The sequence below is a fragment of the Streptopelia decaocto genome (assembly GCF_964273445.1).
Source record: "Streptopelia decaocto genome assembly, chromosome: 3".
Taxonomy (NCBI): Eukaryota; Metazoa; Chordata; class Aves; order Columbiformes; family Columbidae; genus Streptopelia; species Streptopelia decaocto.
In genome coordinates, this window is record NC_138656.1 from 44278673 (window position 1) to 44301405 (window position 22733).

The 22733-nt window shown below is 47.3% G+C and overlaps 1 protein-coding gene across 1 annotated transcript; it reads left to right on the plus strand.

Annotated features, from left to right (window-relative positions):
- The first annotated feature begins 2274 nt into the window (after positions 1 to 2274).
- Positions 2275 to 9843, plus strand: RHOU (ras homolog family member U). The gene is made up of 3 exons (XM_082048167.1): positions 2275 to 2810; positions 3583 to 3641; positions 6732 to 9843. The coding sequence occupies exons 1-3, from the start codon at positions 2477 to 2479 to the stop codon at positions 7185 to 7187; spliced, it is 849 nt and encodes a 282-aa protein (XP_081904293.1). The 5' UTR covers positions 2275 to 2476; the 3' UTR covers positions 7188 to 9843.
- Positions 9844 to 22733: the final 12890 nt, after the last annotated feature.

Here is a 22733-nt window from a genome sequence, read left to right on the forward strand (position 1 = left end):
TCTCCATGCTCTATGCAGTTCTTTAGAAATGACTGAAGAAGTTATTCCTTGTCTTGTGCGGATCCTGACTACCTTCAAAGTTTCACTGAAGCAATTTGTTTTCAATTCAGAAGGGACACAAGTTGCTGTGCAATTCACCCATTTTCCTCTTGGCCCAGTTGAAGGAAAAGAAGGACCCATAACAATTTTTGGTACTGGAACTGGTACCCGATTTTGATCAGGGATGTGATTTGTCACCTCTGTCATCCCTACACCGAGCTATGTGGTTCACCATTGAAACAGCACTGGTGCTCAAGATCTTACCACACCACAGGTAGCTACAAGCCCACTCGGCTATCACAGCAGAGTAGCGATGGAGAGGCTTCTCACCCCTTTCAGTGAAACATCTGCTGGGCTGAGGCTAATATTGAACTAAACAAATGCTGTGACTTTGCAGGCAGGTGGCTGGGGAATTTTCAGGCTTTAGGGCTCTGCTGTGGAAGGATCAACCCCAGGAACAAGTGGGACAACAGGCTGCCATGGTGGTAACCTTTCAAACAGATGCAGCTGTTTGCAAAGTGAGCCTGCACCTACACGTGTAATGTTTTTCCCTTTCCCAACAAGAATGAGCCAGCACAACTGCATTGTTACTCCAGAGACTTAGCTGCAACAGTATTGTTAAAGCAATTCAGCTTTTGTAGGTAGACAGGCTATAATTACACTAAATTAAAATAGAATGCTTTTGTTCTAACCTAGGCAATCCCAAGAGGACTTGCACCAAAATAACCAAAAGTATGAATTAAACCATTTCTGTTATTTTGGTACATGCCTGAGGGCAGGCAGGCTCCCACTCTGGCCCTTCTGGCTGTTGATCCTGGCAAAGCCCAGCTGCTTGGGTCATCTCTTCTCAAGCTTCCTCACAGGGGAATCAATATATGAAAGCACCTGACTGGGAAACACCTCCTGGTTGTAGCTGGGTGCCCTGTGATGTCTCTGGCGCTTACTCCTGTACATGGCAGGAGTCTTTGTTCATTTAGGGGAAGGTAATTCTGCAGGACTGAGCTGTCCCACAGGAGGGTCAGTGGCCCCTGTGGGTCTTGAGCATGAGGGTCATCCTGAGCCATGTGCTCCGCTGGCTGCCGTGTTCCATCCCTACCTGGCTGTGCTCCCCACAGGGACTGGGTGGGTGATGCCACCACAGCACAGGACTCCAGGGAGCTGTTTCTTCCCCCTCACTCCAAGTGTATGGACAGGGCATCCAGCCTGGGCTCTTCCAGGCTGCCTTTGACCAGGGAGGACCTTGGGTCTGGCCCTGCTTTGGAGTGCCCAAAATGTTGTCTGGAGTGCACAAGCACCAAAACTTATGAACAGCCACAGCAGCTCTTCCTATGGAAGAGCTCAGCACACACAGGAAAGCAAGATTAGCTGTACCAAGTGCTTATTTCCATGAGGGACGCACATTGGCCAGGCCTTCAGTGGTCAGAGCACGCAGCTCTGGGCTTTATAGAATCACAGAATAATTTGGGTTAGAAGGGACCTTCAGAGGTCACCTAGTCCAACCCTCTGCCATGAGCAGGGACATCTTCAACTAGATCAGGTTGCTCAGAGCCCCATCCAGTTGGGCCTTGAATGTCTCCAGGGATATGGCATCCACCACCTCTTTGGGCAACCTGGGCCAGTGTTTTACCACCCTCATTGTAGAAAGTGTCTTCCTCATGTCAAACCTGAATCTCTCCTCTTCAGGTTGAAAAGCATCACCCCTTGTCCTGTTGTAACACGTCCTTCTAAAAAGTCTGTCTCCATCTTTCTTATAGGTTCCTTTTAAGTACCGAAAGAAGCCCTTATAGAAGCAAGAGGACGGCAGCCCTGCAGGCCTGTCATTTCCAGCTCCTCCAGCGAGCACGGAACAGGCAGCTGGGGCACGACGTGCAGCTGCAGCACGCCCCGCGGCACGGAACCAGAAAACTGACGATACCAACATCTATATCCCGGGTTGATGAGAGCGCGATGGGGACACGGGCCCGCTCGCTCCCGCCGCAGAGCGCTGGGCTCGCCGCCCCGCTCTGCGGCGGGAGCGAGCGGGCCAATGAGGGGCGCGTCCGCGGGGCGGCGGCGGCGCGCACCCTGCCCGCGGCCGTCGTGGCGGGCGGCGCGGGGCGCTGTGGCGCCGCCTGCCGGGCCGGGCCGGGTCGGGCCGTGCGGCGGCGGCTCCTCCCCGCACGGCGCTATGTCACGCGGAGGCGCGGGGCTGGCGGCTGGGACTCGGTAGCGCGGGGCGAGGCGAACGCAGCGCAGGCGGGATCCGCTGCTACAGCCGCCTGCGCCCGGCGAAGAGCCAGCGGCGCCGGGGCTGGCTTCGCGGCGGTCGCGCCGTGCTTGCCGGCCCGCGGGGGCCCCGCACCGCCCGTCCGCCGCCGCTGCACCCCGCCGCCCTCCGGCCGGTGGTCCCGGGCCGCGCGCCGCCCCCCAGCCCGCGGGGCTCCGCGTCGCCGCGCGGATGCCGCCGCAGCAAGAGGGCGAGGCGGGATACATCAGCAAACCGGCGCCGGGCGGCTGCGAGGTGCCGCCGGTGCCCCCGCGCAGGGTGCGCAGCGGCCGGGCGGCGGCGGCGCTGGGGGCGGCACTGGGCGGCCGCTGCAGGGCGGCGGGGACCGGGGCCGGGGCTGCGGCGGGGATCGGAGCCGGGGCCGGAGCTGGAGCCGAGCCGCGGCGCAGCATCAAGTGCGTGCTGGTGGGGGACGGCGCCGTGGGGAAGACCAGCCTGGTGGTGAGCTACACCACCAACGGGTACCCCACCGAGTACATCCCCACCGCCTTCGATAACTTCTCCGGTAAGGGCCGGGGACGGCCGCAGGGGCGCGGGAGAGCGTGCTGCCGCCGCGGGGAGCGGCGCGTCTCGCCTGTGCCTCCCCCCGGAGCCGTGGCGGGGTTGCGCCGGGTGGGGTGTCCAGCTTCGGTTATTTTGCTATTTTGGGGGGCAGGACCCTACTCAGGCAGGACCGGAGCTGGTTGGACTTCCATCGCAACCAGCAGTACCGGCTGGTCTCCCGTGTAACGGAGCCAGGCTAGCAGCTGGTGTCGCGCCCGGCCGTACGGCCAAAGCCGGGCTTTAATTGTAAACTCTCCGGTCTAAAACTTCCAGCTCTCGGCGAGATAGGAAGCGCCTAAAAGGAAAGCTTAAATACTTGCCTTGTCTCACCATTGTAAAAGGGGAGGTTCTGGGTTTTCTCTTTGGTTCCGGCGGGGGGCTTTATGTGTCCCGGCCGTTTTGAAGATATATCAGAGGATAATAAACTGAAGCCTTTGTAGCAGAAGAATGACCGAGACCGCTTGGCTCCCTCTCCCGGCTGCCAGCTGGGGGTTAGTGCAGCCGCACACTGCCTCATGTCTTGCAGTGAAATGAATCGGAAAGCCCTGAAGGGCTTGTGTGTGCCCAAGTGTTAGCTCTACACTCCCTTCCAGCTCTGTTAAGTGGTTAAATCTAAACTAATTGAAGACTGTAAGAGCTGCGGGAGGGTAAATCTTCTTTCTTTTCTTTAATGGAAACGTGTACAGTTGGACTCACCACACTTTTCCCCGCTCCCTCCTCCTTTCTCTCCAAAGCTGTTGTGTCTGTCGATGGCAAGCCGGTGAGACTTCAGCTCTGCGACACAGCTGGTCAGGTCAGTGAAGCCACTTATTTGATTCAAGTGACAGCAGGAGGGGAGAAGTTGTTGCGCGAAGTAGTCCTGCTAATGACTTCATGGATTTGAAAGGATTCCCAGTGTTTGATCATCGTATTAAACTGCTATTATTTTCACTGCAGCTTAACCCACTGCTTTGCCTGGTGTTTGTTGAAGGGTGGGGGACAGACTCTGACTCTGAATAGGGGCTGGGCACAGGCTGCCGCTCTGCTGGCTCAAGCTGCTGCTTTGCTTTGCCTGGTTAGAAAGGCTGAACATATTGGGGATTCAAGGGCCACCTGGTTTTCTCTTTGAACAGTTGTCACTGCCTATATTTTTGCTAAATAACTGCGTGTTTAAGACTTACAGTGTTTGGGATGTATGTATGCAAAGCATCCACAGCTGTAGGTATCTGGAGACAGAGACTGTGTTTTTGAGGGGGCTTAAGCTGAAGGGAGAAAAAGTCCTATTGGGTGTTGTCTGTGGAGACTTCATCTTTGCCATTCCCATCCCCCTGCTGCCACAGAGCTGAGGTTTGCTTTAACCTAAGTCCTGAAGAGTTGAGAGTGGTTGATGCCTCTCAGCTCCTAGTTTGCCTGATGCATAAAAAGAGCCCATTTCTTACTGCCTTGTATTTTCTGCAAGTCCCTGGCTTGTACCACCCTGAGCAGCATGCAATGCTACTTGCCAGGTGCTGAGTCTGGATAGCCAAAAGTAGCCAAAAGTATTTTGCTGCCTAGCTGACATTTGGAGGCAAGTGGGAGTTAGGTTCCTGCGCAGCTTTGTGGATCTGGGTCTACACTTTCACCAAAAGCACACTGAAAAGTCTCAGTGGTCTTAACATACAAACCTATTTAGATGAGTTGTAACTGGGCGCTCTACTTAGGAAAGGGGTTTGAAGGGCTGTGCAGTCCTAGACAGCAGTGTAGGGCTCCCATGTGCCCTACAAACTGAAGCTAAAATCCTGCAAGCAGCCTTCTGCAGGTAATTATACCAAGTAAAACAGCAGAACAGTCCCATGATTTCATGTCCTGCTGAAGGGACCGGTGGCACCGCAAGGGCCTTGGCTGTGTATGTTCATACGTAGAGTGTGGCAGCTGAAATTGCCATCGAGTGACAGCCTGTGGACAGGTAGTGCCTGTGGCAACATGGCTACAAGGTGCAGGAGGGACTGGCAGGCCCAGTCATCTCTTGCCTTCGCTGTGGATAATGGTTAAGATGTTTGTTCTGGCTGCCCAAGCGCAGCTGGAATGGGTAGAGTTGCTGCCGTAAAAATGAAGTGGTTATCTAAACTGACAGAAGTCATCCTGAATAAAAGATACCTAGCTGGATACTTTGGTAAAACTGCTTTCATGAGATGGCTGCTGAAACTGCAGCTAAAAAAGCACTCCGAGCACAGGGAAATTGTATTTCAGCATCACCAGCCCAAAGAGGTGTAGAGTCCCTGCAGGTCATGTACCTACCATTGAAACTGCATGAGTATACTTGGGATATGAAGGGCACTATTTCATCTTGATAGAAACCCTTAAGATCCGGGTTTGGCTTTCAAACCCATTGCATTGAGCCCTTTTGAGGTTTCTCGTGTAGCAATTACGTGGCAAGGTGACTTTCTGTAAATGGCCCTTTCGTTCAGGGCAGCATCTCAGTAAATGCGGGGTGTCTCTGAGCCAAGACCTGAGAGCTTCCTTTCCTTTGAGCCTTAATCTGAGTATCAAGAGAGCTAATGAAGCTTACTTTCTTGACTTGTGTTTTATAAATTGCTGTCTCTCTCAGAGATGCTGCTGGAAGGAATTCATTCAAGTGAAACAAGACTTCTGAGGCTTCCAGGGGGCTTTAAACTGCATATCCTGGGCCTCCAGAGGCTTTAAAGCAAAATTTCACATCTTGAAAATTAACATGGAGCTTGTAATTCAGCGGTAAACTGCTGATACTAGAGAAATGTTTTAATCTGTGTGTGTTATTTGCACTTTCAATTCAGAGCTTTTGAGAACATGGTCTGTTTTAATTAAAATGTCACTGCTGTTGAGGCAAATCCTACCTGTTCAGGCTGCTAGTGTTACCCTGCTTTTATCCTACTGTCAGCATAAAAGCAGCCTGCCTGGAGTTAACCCTTGCTTCTTGCTGATTCTTTGCTGAGGACTAGCATGCCTTTATTACAATGAGGTGTTTGGCTTTCTTGTGGCTAGCTCCTGATGCTGGAAAAGGGTTTTGCTTTGCTGGAGTTTGCACTAAAAGGAGAAGAAAAAATAAAAAGAAATGTAGCGCTGAAGTGCTGTGAGGCCTGTTTGCAGTTTGTTTGATGTGGCATGGGTGGGAGGGAAAGGTAAAGCTCTTACTCTATGCCATTGGCATGTTAAGCCTGCACATTGTGAGTCATTATTGCAGCCATCAGATTTAAATCCCTGGGCACAATGGCAGGGAAATTATTCCCATATCCTGTAGGATGTTGTTAAGTAGTCACCAGTTTAAAAGCTGATTCCAGGAAAGGTACTATTCCAGGGAAGGTACGCTTGTTGCTGCTTGTCTGCTCTGCTCTTGCAGGTGTCTGGAGGTAGGAGTGTTAGCAGAGCAGCTCTGAGGTACACGGGTGCTCCTCATCGGAGGGGTTCACTGACTAACCCCTGTAAGAGGTGGACCTATAGAAAGTACCTTCTCCCTCCAGTACTTCGATGTTTGGCTTTGTTGCTCATGTGCTGTAACCTGCTTCCCGTGGAATTGCTTCTCTGCTGAAATGGGGCAGAGTGCCTGTGTACAAAGAGAGAAGGAAATATTTAAGCACTCAAACGAGCTGCGGTATTAGAAAATCTCAGCTATGTGGGGAAGCCACCACCTTCATCTTGCATGCCCGACGGTGGCAGGATGCCTGCTGGCTAGCAGCTGTGCAGGGTGAGACCTCAGGCTGGATACAGGTGACTTCTGCTCCAAACCTTGAGTGGTCTGGGTATTGATGTCAGGATGCTTCTCCAGTGGCAGGTGATCCTTAGCTCTTCCAAACATCAGTGGCAGGCTAGAGTTGGGAGTGTGTTGGGGCACCCTCTGGGGCTGATGTGCTCTTTCTGTTGGGTACTAACATGATTTTGTTCCATGCAGGATGAATTTGACAAGCTCAGACCTCTGTGCTACACCAACACGGACATCTTCTTGCTGTGCTTCAGCGTGGTGAGCCCCTCCTCCTTCCAGAATGTGAGTGAGAAGTGGGTTCCCGAAATCCGATGCCACTGCCCCAAGGCGCCCATTATCCTGGTTGGGACACAGTCAGACCTCCGGGAGGATGTCAAAGTTCTCATCGAGCTGGACAAGTGCAAAGAAAAGCCGGTCTCAGAGGAGGCTGCGAAGCTCTGTGCTGAGGAAATAAAAGCTGCGTCCTACATCGAGTGCTCTGCTTTGACTCAGAAAAACCTCAAGGAGGTCTTTGATGCAGCCATCGTGGCTGGTATTCAGTACTCAGATACCCAGCAGCAACCAAAGAAATCCAAGTGTAGGACTCCAGACAAGATGAAAAACCTCTCCAAATCCTGGTGGAAAAAATACTGCTGTTTTGTATAAGGGTTGCAAGGACACAAGTGCTTCTCTGAGGAAATCAAATAGAGGCTATATTAGCTGAAATCTCATTCTGTGTTGTCCCGAGTGTATAGTGTAGATCTGTATGTATGTGTATATGTTGCTACTGGATATTTCAGTTGCCCTTTCAAGGGTGGCAGAAGGATTCTTAGTTAAATAATTGCTATAAATCAGGTCTGGCATCCAGTTTCGTGACTAAAACCTCTCATTAAGGAAGAAGAGCACCATGTGTCTGTGAGGATAGAAGGATTTGTCCTAAGGATTTGGCTTGTTGTGTTATAAGGCGTATGCAACGGGGAGGAGCACACCGAAGGCCTTTGTTGCCAGGGCTTTGCAGGAGGAACACACGAGTGATGGTGGAGACGTCAAGCTCTGTATGTGGATGATCAAAGGGAAAAATAACACTGTGCCTCCTAACTGACATTTGTAGCTTTAAAACCCCACTCCTGCTCTCTTCTCTGTGTCTTCCCAAGCCAATGCTCTTGGGGATCGCTTTAAAAAGGGTATGTGAGAGGTGTAATCTATACGCAAATGCCACAATTGGAAAGGTCATGAATATACCTTCAGCACACGGTGAGGGAACATAATCCCTTATGGAGCTGCCATCTCGTTTGTCACCTCCTGACTTTGAGAAAGTCCTTTCTGTCCTCTTTCCCCTGCCATTCCCAGGAAGCTGCGTGGAAGCCCGAGGAACATGACCAAGCTTTAACTCGCTACCTCGAGCAGTGGTGATGTCCCCTGTATTTTTGCAGACATGATGACAGTTCATCTGTTTCAGCTGAAAGGAATGTAAATGCTGTTTGTTGTTTGTTTTTTGGTTTGTTTGGTTTGGTTTGGTTGTTGTTTGTGTTTGGTTTTTTTTTTTTTTTTTTTCAGAAATATGTGTAACAAATATTCCTGCAGCACCATGTAAACCACATCTGGTTTTAAGTCTTCAGCCAAGTATTTCAGGATGCTTCTCCTTACCTTTTAAGGCTGCTAAACAAATAACAAATCAGGCAGATCAAGATTTATAACAAACTAGACTCTAGAAACTGAGGCTGCTGTGTCCTCTTCATGATGCTGTTTTCAACCAAGTTAATGTTTCCCTTCTGAAGGCAACTGACGCTTGTGGTTTAACCTTGTCCAAGCTCACAGTCGTGAAATTGGCTGAGGTCACCCTGGATATTTAACTGATAATTTTTTTCCCCAGGTCAGTCCAACAGATTAACTGAAATGTGCCTAAAATGTAGCTGAGTGATCAACATGATGCAGAGTTGAGTGTGACCTACTCTCTGACTAAATCTGGTTCCTACTAAACTAAGCCTAATTCCAGCCCTGACGAGTTAGAGAGACCTGAGGGGTAACATGACCCTCTGCAAGAACCAGTATTTTAACTTATTCTGCAGAGGATATTTAGTTTGTGCCGTCTGTCTGCCTTTTTATGGCCCTGACTACTTTTATTTTTTTTCCCTAGATATTTCAAGATCAGATTTTATATATATATGTGTGTATATATATATATATATATATATATTTTTTTTTTTTTTCCCCTTTGGTCATAGCCTTGAAGTGACCTTTTTCATAGTCTTAAACTAAACTGCAGTGACAGAAAGCTGAAACCTTTTTTTCATCAGAAATGAACCAACGCCTGATATAAACAAGAACTGCGGAAGCTGTTTGAGTTGATGAAGCTGACCAGAGTTTACCTCCTGGCCCATTAAAGAAAATAACACTATGTAAATGGATTCTGGGCTGTATTGGCATAGGCTCCACACATAAACAGTATTTTTTCCTCCTCTACAATGAACTGAGTGTAGAATGGGTAATGTTCCACTGCTAAAAATTTGAAAATGGGATGGAAATCTTTACCTAGGGTCTGATTCAATAAAAATGTGTTGGCTTTTGCACTGGAACAGCCTAGAAAAAGTTTCCATAGCACAGAAGCTGAATGCGTTTAACTTGATTACATCTGGTTGGTAACGGTTTAATGTTTACTGGTCATGAAGTTAACATCTGAACCTTTATATTTCATACTCAAATGCTTTGACAGGATTTCAGATATGCAGTCATACCGACATCCAGGAGAAAAACATAGAGCCAGATTTCTCTTGAGTGCTTTGCTTCTCTGTAAAACGGCCTCAGTCAATCAAAAATGTGGGTTTGGGAGGAGACGGGCTTGAATCAGAGCAGCTTCCTTTTGCAAAAGTAGCAAAATTTATTCTGCAAGATCATACTGCTTTGTATCATGCCATACTGGAAGCAGTAGGTTATATTTTATAAGCAGCCTGTTTCATAGTCTGGAGTAGCATTACTTTAAAGTTAGCCAGCTGTGACTGTTTCTGAAAATGTGATGTATATACAACTTGTTATAGCCCTTTACTAGGTGTATGTAAACTGAGGTCTAATAACTTTATGAATACTGCTCTACATAGGGCTACACAGGGTCTAAGTTCTAGAAATACTACATTTAAAATCACCAGTATTTTACAAGTGCAAGTGAGGGGGAGATGTCTCTTTGTAGTCTATAATCTGATGTGCCTTATAAAAAACAAACACACACCTCTCTTCTGTTTTCTAAGTGTAGGCTATATTCCGAAAAAAATATTTCATGTGAGAATGATATAAATGAGGTATTTGGAAATAAATTCTGACCTCTGTATGTGTCTGCCTCCATTGCCTGCTCGGGGAAGGTGAAGGGCAGGCCTTGGCTGTGCACCAGATCAATATCGGGCAGAGAGGAGGCAGCTGTGCAGCCAGCCTGGGGCTGCGCTCCCAGCACCCTGGCAAAAGGCCTCTGGCTAAAAAATACAGATTTTTCCAGTGCTGCTGCATCTCCAGGGGGATGGGCTAGGTGGGAATGGCGGGATGATGGGCATTCTGCCTCTCTGCATGGCAGCCTCTTGCAGGCTCATCGTGCCTGGACCCCGAAAGCAGGGTGAGCAGCAGGAGGAGCACAGCCTGGCTGAGGACAGATCGGGGGGACACTGAGACTGGTGGCTGTTATTTTACCACACACGTGCCACGCATGCCCCGGGGGAGCTGGAGGGCATTTGTGTAAAAATGGAGCCTGTTCCTTCTTGGCAGCAAAGGTCTTGTCAGCCCCTCCCTGAGTCTTCTCCCTTGTGCTAGGGCCTAGACATGTGAGGCTTGAGGCTGTTTGTGCGCAGCTCCCAGGTGGCCGTGGTGCAGAGGCCATCTGCCCTTCAGTGCCAGGACAGCTGCCGCAGGGCTGTGTCACTTGAGCAAGGAGCAGCATCTAGACCCTGGGACATCCTCCTGGAGCCACTGGTCCTGCTACTAAAAACCACTCAGGAGAATAGGCTTCGCTCTCGACCAAGGTTTGTAAGCTGTCACTGTTGAGTTTTTTTTCTGGTGGAGCAGGCACACCGGGATGGCATACCAGTATGCCCTCCCATGCTGCCTATCTCCCAGGTTGTAACGGTGATGCATTTTCAAATATCAAAACGCATGCAACCTGCACGAAGTAGAGGAAGGAGGTTAACGTGCCGTTTGTCTTCTCCATGGTTGGTTCCTCACTGTCTGAAACAAAGTCTTGGCTTCTTTTCTGCTTTGTTACCTGACATGCTGGAGGCTGCTGGGTGGCTTTTTCACCTGCAGCACAGCAACCCTGTCTGAGTACCTGAACCACCAGCAGGGCTGCTTTTTGGTGAGTACTGGGTGTTGAATTGCTGCTGCCATTCCTGGTGCCTTTGAAAAATCACTTGCAATGGGTTTGTGTGCTGGGCAGTGTGAAGTTGGGGTGTGCTTGCTGGAGACTGAGTCACCTCCCCTTTGCACACTCACTTTGGAGGAAAAGGGGCCGTGCTAGCTGAGAGTCCAGAACCTGCCATTGCCAAATCCCAGTGCAAAACCCCTTCTACCTGTGAGGCATTGCTTTTCTGCTGAGGTGGGCTGCTGTCTTATGCATCCTGACATCTGGGCAGGGCTGAGGCAGTTCAGGTCATCCTTTACGCCAGGGTAATGTTGTGCATGTGTGTGCTGCTGTGATCAAAAGGCTCCTTCAGCTGCCCTGCTTGAGATACTGGATGGGGTGGCAGCTGAGGCTGATAAGAGCATACTGAAGCAAGCCTGCTGTACATAAGGTTTTCCAGGAATGCTGAAATCACTGCTGCTTTGTGATGGATGGAAGTTCCCAAGAGAGGATTTTGTTTCTTTCATATAAAATTTAAGTGCTCTATGAAAAATTGTGTTTTTTTTTTTTTTTTTAAATGGAAATCAATGTCACCTTTACCATTTTTCCCCATGTATTTTGGGCATTGAACATACCTCTAGGGTATGACTGAGGGTTAGCTAGAGCTGAGACACTAAAAAATGTGCCAGTTTGGGGAGGCAGTGTCTCTGAGGAAACTTCACCACACTCTTACTTTGCTTTTTATTTTCTTCCTAGACATCAGTTATTGACCACAGAGAGGGAGACACTGCTGCAGGAGATGGCCTTTTTGTATGACCACTTGCAGCTGACTTAATATTGTCCTATGTATTATGTTTAAACATTGAACCTCAGTGAAGCATGTGAGTGCTCTTGCAATTGAGCAACCTTTCTGAGCTCTAAGAGATAATCAATGTGCTTAGAGGTTTGTACAGAAGAGACTTCAGTCAACTTCTGCCTTTGGTGTTGCCCTGGTGTGCAGCCAGGTGGGGAGAGGGGAAAAACAACTGCTCAGGAAAGAGTGAGACATTATAAACCTCAAAAGAACCGGCAAAGGAACTCCTGAGCAATGGGAAGTGATAGAAACTACTTTTACCTACTTTAGGCATGATCAGATTAAAAGCTCAATTAGAGAAATTCATGGGGAAATGAAGAGCCCCAGGGAGGGTTGTTAGGTATAAAAATACAGACTTTTCTTTAGGAAATCTCAAAGCTGCAGATAGCTGGAAGCTGGGAGGAAATATCACTGCACTCTATAGGGAAAAATCACTCTGCATTTGCTTGGTTCTTATACTCTCTCCAAGCATCTGCGCTGGCTAGGGACAGGATATGGGATGAGGTGGATTTTTGGCCTGGCTGTCCTAATGTATTTAATGTTTTTGTAAGAGCAAGATGGGTTTCAAGCCAACAGCAAGGCCCCAAGATCCAGTAGGGCCTCCTGAAGCTTTAGCTTCCCACATTGCTGGCAGACAGTGGGAAGACGTAATGTGATAAGGGTTGTTCATTACCCATTTAGTGCAGTCCTCTATGGTATAACCTGGGGAACAAGCAGTCGTATAATTTAATGAATTTTACCACCTGAGGCAGAGTATTCTTCAGCACTACCAATTTATTTTCCCACACTGCTTTAACAGGATGGATGAATCAGTGTTGTATATGAAAAAAGGCATAAAGCCCCAGCTTGAACCAGCTTTTTTATTCAGCCCTGGTTTGTTTGTTTGTTTGTTTGTTTGTTTTTTTGATTTGATAAGGGAAATGTGTCTAGAGGATGAAGCATGAGGAACAGCCCTGCTGATATGCTGGGGACTGCACCGATCTCCTGAGGAGCTCCTCTGGCTCTTCAGCGCAGAGCAAGGAGACCTATAGCAAACACTGATTCAGACACTAGTGCTGGGTGCAAGAGTGTCCCCAGATCTCTATTGTTCTTTAGGTCTGTGCATTTTGGTTGGATTCTGGTCCTACTATTTGGAGGCAAAAGAGGAATCATTTCACCCAAGTCAGCAGAGATGCACACCTGTAAAGCTTTATGCAGCATGAAAAAGACTCAAAGAGGGATTCCTGTTAAGCTTCTGGAGTTGCAGGTGTGCTTGTAATGACATTGCCTCTGTATGGCTCTTCCCCCCTAACTTCACTGAGAGGGATGAGTATCGATCCTCTGCTCCAGAGTTTTGCTGCTCTTGATGGTCTTCTGTGTCCAGCCCACCTACCTCACGTCCCCTGTAAATTTTGGCTTGCCATTTCTGTGCATAAGCATTCATTTACCCAAAGAAGCTAGTTTCAGTGTCTCCTTCACAGAGTCACTTAGAAGTCCTTTGGTTATTGTTCATCAGAGGACATGCTTAATCACTTGGCTAGTGCAATCCCAACCCAATACATCTTGCAAATTATTTTGCTCACCCTTTCTGAAAAGTGTGTGTTTGTCACCAGTCTCCCATATACTTATCTGATGTTTCTGAATCCTGGTCCACAATTTATTCAATTAACTCCAAATGTCTTTAAAAATCCTTCTTTTTTGGATGGTAATTTTAGTCGCAGTGGCCTAATGGGGTTGATATGGATGGGATAAATATGACAAGGGATAAAGCAGGGTACTTTGTCCAGACAGTTGTTAATTTTCCTGTCACTGTGGGATGTCCCTGGCTGCATGTGTGATGTGGGGCCTCTGTGGCCACCTTGTCTGTGTCCCTGGTGCCAGCCCCTGCAAGTAGTGCTGCTTGTTAACGATGGCAGAAAACAAGTTACAGGCAGAAATGTGATTTTTATGTTTTGTGTTTCCATTTTCAAGTTGCTGATGGAGTGAGAACTGCATGCATGGAGTCCTGTCTTTTGTCCTGGCAGGCACTTGGTCTTCCATGGTTCAGTGGGGGTAAGAACACCATGAAACAGCTGCACTGCTTTCCTCTGCCTCACTACACCTTGTAGTCTTTCGGCAGAGGGGCATAGAACAAGATTTATCTGAGGGCAGTGCTGGAACAATAGCTCCCCCAGTCATCCTCTCTTTCCACAGTCACCTCTCTCCCCCCGCATTCCCCTCTCCATAGGCCATTTTCTCATTTATTCTTGATTCAAAATGATGCATTGCTTGAAGCCTGGTGCTCAGCATTTTTCTGCTCCCCGTATCCCATTCTTCCATCTTTTCAGCTCTGTCATGGCCTTTCCACATTTTAATTACAAGCTCAGCAGGCTTCAGGCTTCCCTGTACCTTAGGGCTGAGAAAAAACACTCCATTTTCCTTTCCTTTCCTTTCCTTTCCTTTCCTTTCCTTTCCTTTCCTTTCCTTTCCTTTCCTTTCCTTTCCTTTCCTTTCCTTTCCTTTCCTTTCCTTTCCTTTCCTTCCCCTTCCCCTTCCCCTTCCCCTTCCCCTTCCCCTTCCCCTTCCCCTTCCCCTTCCCCTTCCCCTTCCCCTTCCCCTTCCCCTTCCCCTTCCCCTCTCTCATTTTTGTAATTTGCCACAACCCACCTGGGTGAATCTGGTGAGAAGACGGGCAGTGTATTGCAAAGACTGAAATGGGGTAGTGATAGCAAGGAGGTGAAGTCCCTCCTGCTGCTGGTGGTTGTGGTGGGAATAAGGTGGTACTGACTGCCTGCGTGCAGGGTGGCTGTTTTCTTCTTGGGGCGTGGGCGCCCTATCTGCTGGGCTACAGGCAGAGCCCTGGCCATTTTCAAAGGGCTTTGAAGTACCCTCTGACAATCTCCTCTGGGAGATAAGAGGTTGCAGGGAGAGGAAGGAGTTCCTGGAAACAGTTTCAGCAGCACGTATGTTTACATAGGCTGGGTAACCCAGAAGGACCTGGGCTGCTGACATCAGAGAAGATATGCAGAGATTCAAGCAGAAAATGCAAAGTAATGTGAAACCTGGGGTTTTAAAAGTTAAAATAAATAATTTTTCTAGCATCTGACTCAGGCCTGCAGTTGTATGAGGGTGGATATAACCCTGCCTGATGCTTTCAGTCCCTTCTTATGGAACTGTTATTTGTGAGTTTGCCTTCTCCCTCACCGACACTGTCTGCTCACACAGCCAGCAAGGACAGTCAATCCCAGAGGTCCCACATCCTCTGTGTGAACAAGTATTTTCTTTTCTTTCTTTTAAACTGAGCTCCCGTCCATTCCATCATGTGCACCCTGGCTCCAGCATTGTAGGAGGTGGCCAGTAACAGTTTACAGGTAAGGAGGTGACCAGGTAAATGACAGTGAGACTTGATCTTCTGCCTTCTTTGTTTTTGTAAACCAGCATCATATTTCCTTTTTCCCACCCCAGCTGAAGAATCCCAGCCTTTTTTAGTCTCTCCTCATAGGAATGTCACTCCATCCCCCCGATCATTTCACTTGCTGTCCCTCTGGGTCCCCTCTAACCTCACTGTTCTTTTCCTGAGGAGTGGAGAGCAGAGACCTATGTTTTATTGTCCAGCAGTCTTCCTAGTAATGCCCAGCATGTTGTCAGGGGTGTTTCAACAACCTTTGGCATTCAGCCTTGTCAAATACTTCCTGGAAATCCAGCCATATCATGTCCCTGGGACCCCCATTACCTCCAAGCTTGTCTTTACCCCTTACATCTGCAGCAGCTTTCCAGAAGGATCTCCCCTCAGAGAAAGCAGCTGGCACTTTCCCAACAGACCGTGTTGTCCATTATTTTAGGATTTTTTGTAGTGTCTACCCTTCAAATGAACATGTGTGTAATAGCCTTTGTTGTGAGAGCGGTACAGCACTGGGAAAGAGAAACTGCCCAGGGGTTCCTTTGATCCATATTTTTCAATGGATCTGTGATCTTACCAAAGATGAAAGTCAAGTGACCACTTCCTGCCTCATCCACTCCATCTGGAGGACACAGATCATGAACATTTCCTGTTGCACTGGAGTACCATAAGGCTCCAGCATGCTAGGCCTAGATTCTCAGGTGTGACACAAGTTTTTGGCCACTTTGGTAGTTAGCTCACCAGGGATTCTTTGATCACCAACCCAGTGGAAAGCAGGTCCCTTTATAATTATTCCAGGTCTGATTGTACAAATCCCCAGTCACATTTGAAACATTTGACCTTAGGAAGGCAAAAAAGCTTGAGGTGCCTGAGGTAGGAGGCAGAGCAGCAGGGCAAAACAATATCCTCCTAACAAAGTGCTTTGAGAAAGGAGTCTTTGTGTCCTTCTTTCAAGTATATGGTAAAATGATTTTAACTCACTGGACAAATATTTTGTCCAGAATGTAACATTTGCCCAGTTAGAATGGAAACTCTATAAATTTTGTCAAAATAACTTGAAAATGTTTCCATAATAAATTTGATTGTGAAAGGTGCTTGTGCAAATATTATATTTGTAGTGGAGTCACAGAGAGCAGATTCAGCCTAGTAATTTAAAAAAATTCATAATTTTCTGTGAGGTTGTGATCCCAGGCTTTCAACAATGTATGTCTGTTATTGCTTGACTTCAGGCAAGAGGGACACTTGATATATATTGTTGCTCCAGGCTAGGAAAAAATGGAGTGCAATATTATTATAATGGCTACCTTCAGCAGGAAATGTGCAAAAGAAACAAGTATGTTGTATTCCAATGTAATTTTTAAACAGGTGAAATTCCCCTTTGTCACATTGGGAGCTTAGTGTCAGGATGTGAGATGCAGCCTGCAGAGATGGACATTTTGCCCTTGTGAATCCAGAGGAGCAACTTTTACATTCAATGCTTTTGGGAGCAGTAACATCAAAATAATGATGAGAGATGGACACGGGGCAGTTAGCAAACCTGATGACAGAAGGGTGACTTGGTAAACATGGTTACTTTTTGGGATCCAGTCCAGATTTTTGGAGTTCTTCATCCAGTGGGTCAGTTAAAACAGTCACTAACCCCTTTAAAGCGTTACAGATCAGTCCTAATTGGGACCAGGTTGCTCTCACTGGAGGCAGCATTTGCTTTCTGGTGTGAGCCACAGCTGGCTGGCCAGGGAGCAGCCCCCGGCCCTCATTGATCTGCAATGGTTCAAAGTGAATTGGCATCTCACAACAGCTTTCTTCTGAGTCCTCTGCATCCCTTTGCTGTACAGTTGAGAGTTTCAACATTTATGAGGCTTGAAATTTTGACCTTTGCTTTGGATACAGAAGATCACAGAGGAGAGAGAGGCACAGTGAGAGAAATGGAAGTGGCAGTGGGTCAGGGCTGCAACCAAGCAGTGTCCTGAGGCTGCTACAGCTCTTTGGAGCCCTGACAGTTGTCACTTCTGTAATAAATGGGATAAAAAGGTGTTTGGGGCTGGGCAGTGCTAGATCCTAGAGTCCTGGCTGAATGCAAGCCCCCATTTGCTTTGTAGTCCAAACTATTGGCTTCAGAGGGGTGTTTCCACACTGTGGACCGCAGTTGTGCAGGTTCCCATTCATTTTCCCCTGACGCTTTGTATTTCTCACCCAGGCCCTTCTGTTTCTGGTTAATTAGCCATCAGGGTGGCAAAGAGATAGCACAATCTGGTGTTTACAAATAGCTTTGTCTCAGTGGGTGGACCAGAGTGGAGGTTCTCAGGACACTGGACCCATAAAATCCCCATGATGGAGAGGCTTGGGTTGCGTTTTTTTTCCCCCTTCTCCTTTTCTTGTCCTGGTTGTCAGTGTTACTCCCAAGACCAGTGCCGATTGATAATTACCCTGGATGCTGCAATAAGACTGGGACTTCTGCTTCAAAGACTAATAATCCATTGGCTCACCCAGGTCCCCACAATCAACACGTGTCAGCTTTCAAAACTGAACACTTGAGTGGGAAAATGTGTAAAAAATGGAACAGCAGCATTGATGGTGCACTTTTGGAAATGGAAATAATCTCCTTTGTTTGCACTACCACATGTTAATGGGTGAAGTATCAGCGACATTTTCTCAATAAAGCTGGTGCTGGATTTGTCTCCATTGCCTGGAAATCCCCTTTAATCTTGTGAAATGCTATCGCTGTAGTAAGAAGTATATCATGGCTTGCATCACTTTGCTTATTCCCCTCTATTATCTTGATCCAATGTGGTGCAAATTCACAAGTATTTAGCTAGATTGAAGCACTAGGCTCGCAGGAGGAGAAGCATCATGTAATGGGAAGAGAAATAATTTATTGTATAAATGTGCTTCCAGACACCTTTTACTGGATACAGTCTTTTGGTTTTATTTCTCCTCCAGAAACCTTTGCACCCATGCAATTAAAGCTTCTCCCCTCCACCTTTTATAGCTGCTGACAAAAATTAGATGTTGTTTGGTCTTTTTGGGCTGCATGTTGCCACATTAGTTAAATAAAAAACTCATTTATCTGTGATCCATTTGGCTGTTCTTGAAGGTGGGATTGTTCTGGCTGGGTAGCTTAGGAAGACCTCAGCTTTGTGAGCTTTTCTAAGCAAGCAGATGAGGCTGCTTATGTGAAGAGCTGGAGAGTTCAGGTGAAATGAAGAGGGAAAGAGGTAGGATTTTTCTGCTGTGATCTGGTTCTTTGGGCTGCAGACTCAGGTCCCGAATCTGCTCCCGGTTATGCTGTGTAACTCTAAAGTAACTTGATTTACAATAGCCCACTCTGAATTTAACTACATGTAATTGATGGCAGAGTCTGGTCCTTGTTATTCATTCTGCACCTAGCCAGTTTAAAGGGTCAGGGAAAATATCTGAGAAACAGAACTGCCTTTGATCTTTGGTTTAATATTTCTGCTACATTTTACATACACAGAGTTATCGTGGCCTTTTTCTAAGAGTTGTTCAGCAAGGAGAGGCATAAGAAGTGGTCCCTGTGATGGCGAGGAAGTTTCTGGGACGTGTGAAGTGTAAAATAGAAATGGGTGAAGGACGAAGATGGATTTCTCTCTCTGTTATTCCCACTAGTAAGGCTATATGCAGGTAGAGGAAAGGAAAATAGTGAATACACGACCTCTTTATTAGATCTTTTAGTTTCAAATTGTTGGTTTGCAGCATCACAGAGAATGACATTGTGAACACTGTCATTGTAATACATAGTGTGGCAGTTGCCTCCAAGAATTCACATTTGCCAACATATACCTTACACTTGTGCTACCTAGTCATTATTCTAATTATAGTGGTTAAAAAAATAAAAAGGCTAAGGCACCTCAGTTCATTGTTTGCACATGCTGGCTTTTATGACATGGGTGCTAATATTTAATTTCGTCACTGTCCCAGAATGGAACAGGAAGCATCAAGAGGGTTTTGGAGAGGTGAAACATATATCTGTAACATCTGTTCTGGATAGTCACCAGGGCACAGTTAATAGGAACAAGTTGTATTTGATGCTAGCTGAGCATAACTTGCTTTTCTTCTTTGCTTTGCAACTCACCTGTAGCGAAACAACAGGATGGAGATTTGAGAGGTGCTTTTCAACACCACTCATTACAAAAAGCAATGCAGCGTGGCTTCCCTGGCACATCAACAGCTCCGGTTTTCCTTTGGGGACCTATCCTGTCCAAATCAAGTTATCAGCCATGCAGAGCAAACAGTGGTCGGAGGGTCAAGATTAGTCTGGAGAGACCATTTTAGCTGGCTTTCAGACATACCAGCAGGTCTCCAGGCCAGCCAGACTGTGGTGACTGCTATGACTTTGGCTGAACCAAAGAGGAATGAAGAACTCTATTAGAGCTGTTGGAGTTTGTTAACAGTTTGCAGATTGGGCAAATGAATTTCTAATGATCCAAAGAACACAAGATGGGAAAGACAACAGCCCATAAGCACACAGTCTGCCACAGGGACAGAAAGCCTTAGTACTGGAAAGGATGGGCTTGAGCTTCAGAAATATTTTATTTTAAATCCCTGCTCTTAGTAGGAGAAAAACAATTTCTGCTCTATGCCAAGATATCTGGGAGGGAACTGCTTGCAAAATGGTAGTGTCTGGAAAATAATATCCCATGAGCACACATTCTCAACAAATTCCTTGTATTGAGATACTTACTGTATAACCTCATCTAGGTGTTCCTGCTCTGGCAGGGGGATTGGACTAGATGATCTTTCAAGGTCCCTTCCAATCCCTAACATTCTGTGATTCTGTGATTGGAAAAAGAGTCTGTCTTTATAGACTGTGCCAGACTTCCTGAGGAATACATACAGGGAATGAAGAGTACTACAGATCTGTATTGACAATTTTACACAGTGGCACATAAAGCACTGCAGCCCCATAAAAATTCAGTATATCTGCTGTCTGTGTGCAAATTTTGTCCGCTTTTTCTATATTACTTCCATGACTTGTTGATGTCCAAGCTGATGCTGTGGAAAATTGGCTATTTTCACTTCACAGAAGGAATTAATTATACTTCTGCCATGCTGACTTGCAGAACTCATGCCAGATAATTTTCACATAAGATTAGGGAACTGAGCAAACTTATGAAAAGCCAAACAGCATTAGCCCTGAGCCCTCCACCATGTTGAGGGACAGGCAATAAGAAGCCAATTAATGTCCTCAGGAAGGTTTATACACTTTGGCTTGCATCCAAGTGCAAACGTGATAATGACTGGAAAACACACATTCATCCACAGCCTGTGCCAAGTTTTTAGCTTCAAGTCCATTAATTATTCCATGTGTCACAGGATGATAAGACATCCCCATGGCCAGACCTGTGGGTGTCCACTCACAGAGTGCTGGGTGGGCAGTGGCAGCCCTGCCAGCTGAGTGAGATGCCTTCAGCCCTGCCCGCTCATGTGCCCTCAGAAAAGATCCCAAACCTGCACAGTTCAGGAGGGGTTGTGGATGTTTAGCTATCAGTGAGATGTACCCAGCCTAAATTGCCTGGGTCCCTGGGTTACAGCTACACAGGGGATGCAGATGAGATCCCAAGCTCCCTGCTTTGGGTGCTGCCCCAGTTACACCTGGTCCCTGCAGCACGATGCAATCTGGGAGCCCTGGGGCCTGTTGCAGCACACACCCTGCCCACGAAGCCCAGGAGAAAACTGCATTGCCCCACCTGGAAATACCTGAAATACCTGTAGGCTGCACGTGCTCCCTCACTACAGGCTTACTGAGCACCCCGGTGACTTTCCCTCCCTGCGCTCCAGCTTTTCATCTCTGCCTCCTCACTTCTGGTCTTGCCTAACCTTGGCAGGGCAGGGGCCCAGCCGTGTCTTCCCTTCCCAGGGAACACACGTTTGCTCCTGGACCATGCAAGGGTTTGGGTTTGGATTGAAACTTTGCCTCACAGGCCATTCCTACAGTTTTGGAGTGGATTTTCCTTTCCCAGAATCCACTCTCCTAATACCAGCAGAGTGTAGCTATTTCCTCTTGTAATTAGTCCTTGAGACTTAGACAAAGTGCAGCTCTTTAAAGGGAAATGATTTTAAAACCCTCACTGAAGCAAAATGTCCAAGCTGACCCAATTTTGGTTTTACTGTCTCAGCAGGGTCCAATCTTGCTTCCAATGGACTGTAATATGAGATTTGGTCTATACCTACATGCCTAGAAAATGTAACCCAGGCCTTTCTCCTCACTGAATCAGAAAAGCCAAGTGCCAAAAACCTCATTCCTTCTGTGGGTGAAATGCTCTCTCTCAATTTTTTGAGCAGCAGACCTGTTCTTAGAGATACCTGATACAGATCTTAAATCAAAGCTTAATCTGGGATGTAACCTTGAAGTGTCATCCCGCAGACAGACCAGTCATGTGAGCAACATGTGTATTTTCCCTTTTGACAACAGGCAGCACTACAGCCAACTCCTACCCCAACTCACCCTGCTGAGACCATGCACATGGTTGATGATAACGCTGGCTTCAATTTCCACAGGGAGGGGCATCTGGCGGGAAGGCAGGAGCCAGGGGCAAGACAGACATTGGGGCAGTGTTGCAGAGGGAGCCCTGGCCTTTCCTGGCAGGCTGAGCAGATTCTGTTTCCCCAGTTCCCAAAAAACATCCTTCCACATTTCTCACAAGGACTTTGAACACCCTTCAAAGAAGGATCGCAGTTTGCAATAAACATGTTACGTAGGATGTTGTGCCCTGAGACTCTACCCACAATGCAAACCTGCCCTACAATCCTGAAGTTTCCATTTTCCTTTTTTAAATCTCATTGTCTGGTGGCTTGAGACATACCAGTCTCCTGGCTGGTATTGACACTTGGCCAGAGCCTGAGTGTGGAGATTTTACAGCGCTTTTTGCTTTGTAGCTGAGTATCTGTGTGATTGTCCAGGCCCTGTGGCACCTAAATAGTGTTCACAGCCCTCACAGAGCCAAGCACTCAAAGAACAAACAGCCTTCTCCAGACATTTTTGCCTTTATTTTACCAAGCAAGGAGAAAACAGAAAAAGCTAAAGTCTCCCTGAGTATGATCAGGCAAACACACACAAGTGAGTGACCCGTGCAGGAGAGTGTCTCTCAGGCCTTGCAGGCAGAAGTCGCCAGTGGTGATTTAAAGCTGCTGTCTGCAGAAAACAAGGGGCCGACGGCTCCATTGCTCAGCACACAGCAGGGAGCAAGGGAACAGATATCAGGCTCAATCAGGCCTTGCTTTGTGTCAGGAATAACCACAGGGTCACAGGAGGATTGTGTTATTAAAGAAAATAAATTTGGGTAAGTTGGGCAGTTATTCTCTAGTGGGCTGTTTGAGACTGATTGATTGGACCACAACTGGTACCAGGAACATGAGGGCTCTCTGACCGAATGCTGCTTTCACAGCCATGCTTCTCCTTCTCTCTCCTTTCCTCTTTGTTTTCTTTAATAGATGAGGACAGTAAAATGCAGGTGAACTCTGTGAACTGCAAACAATGAGAGCTCAAAGCTTCCTGAATCTAGACATTTAGGGGCAACAGAGTGTGTACTTTGTGCTGGCCGGGGGGGCCTTTAGTTCCTCTGGAGGAAAGTAAGTCACTTGTTTGGAGACTTAGAGCTTTCACGGCATAAAAGAGAATAAAATAATTGCATTTGAGAGAAAGAAGGAAAGATGGAAAGAAGGAGG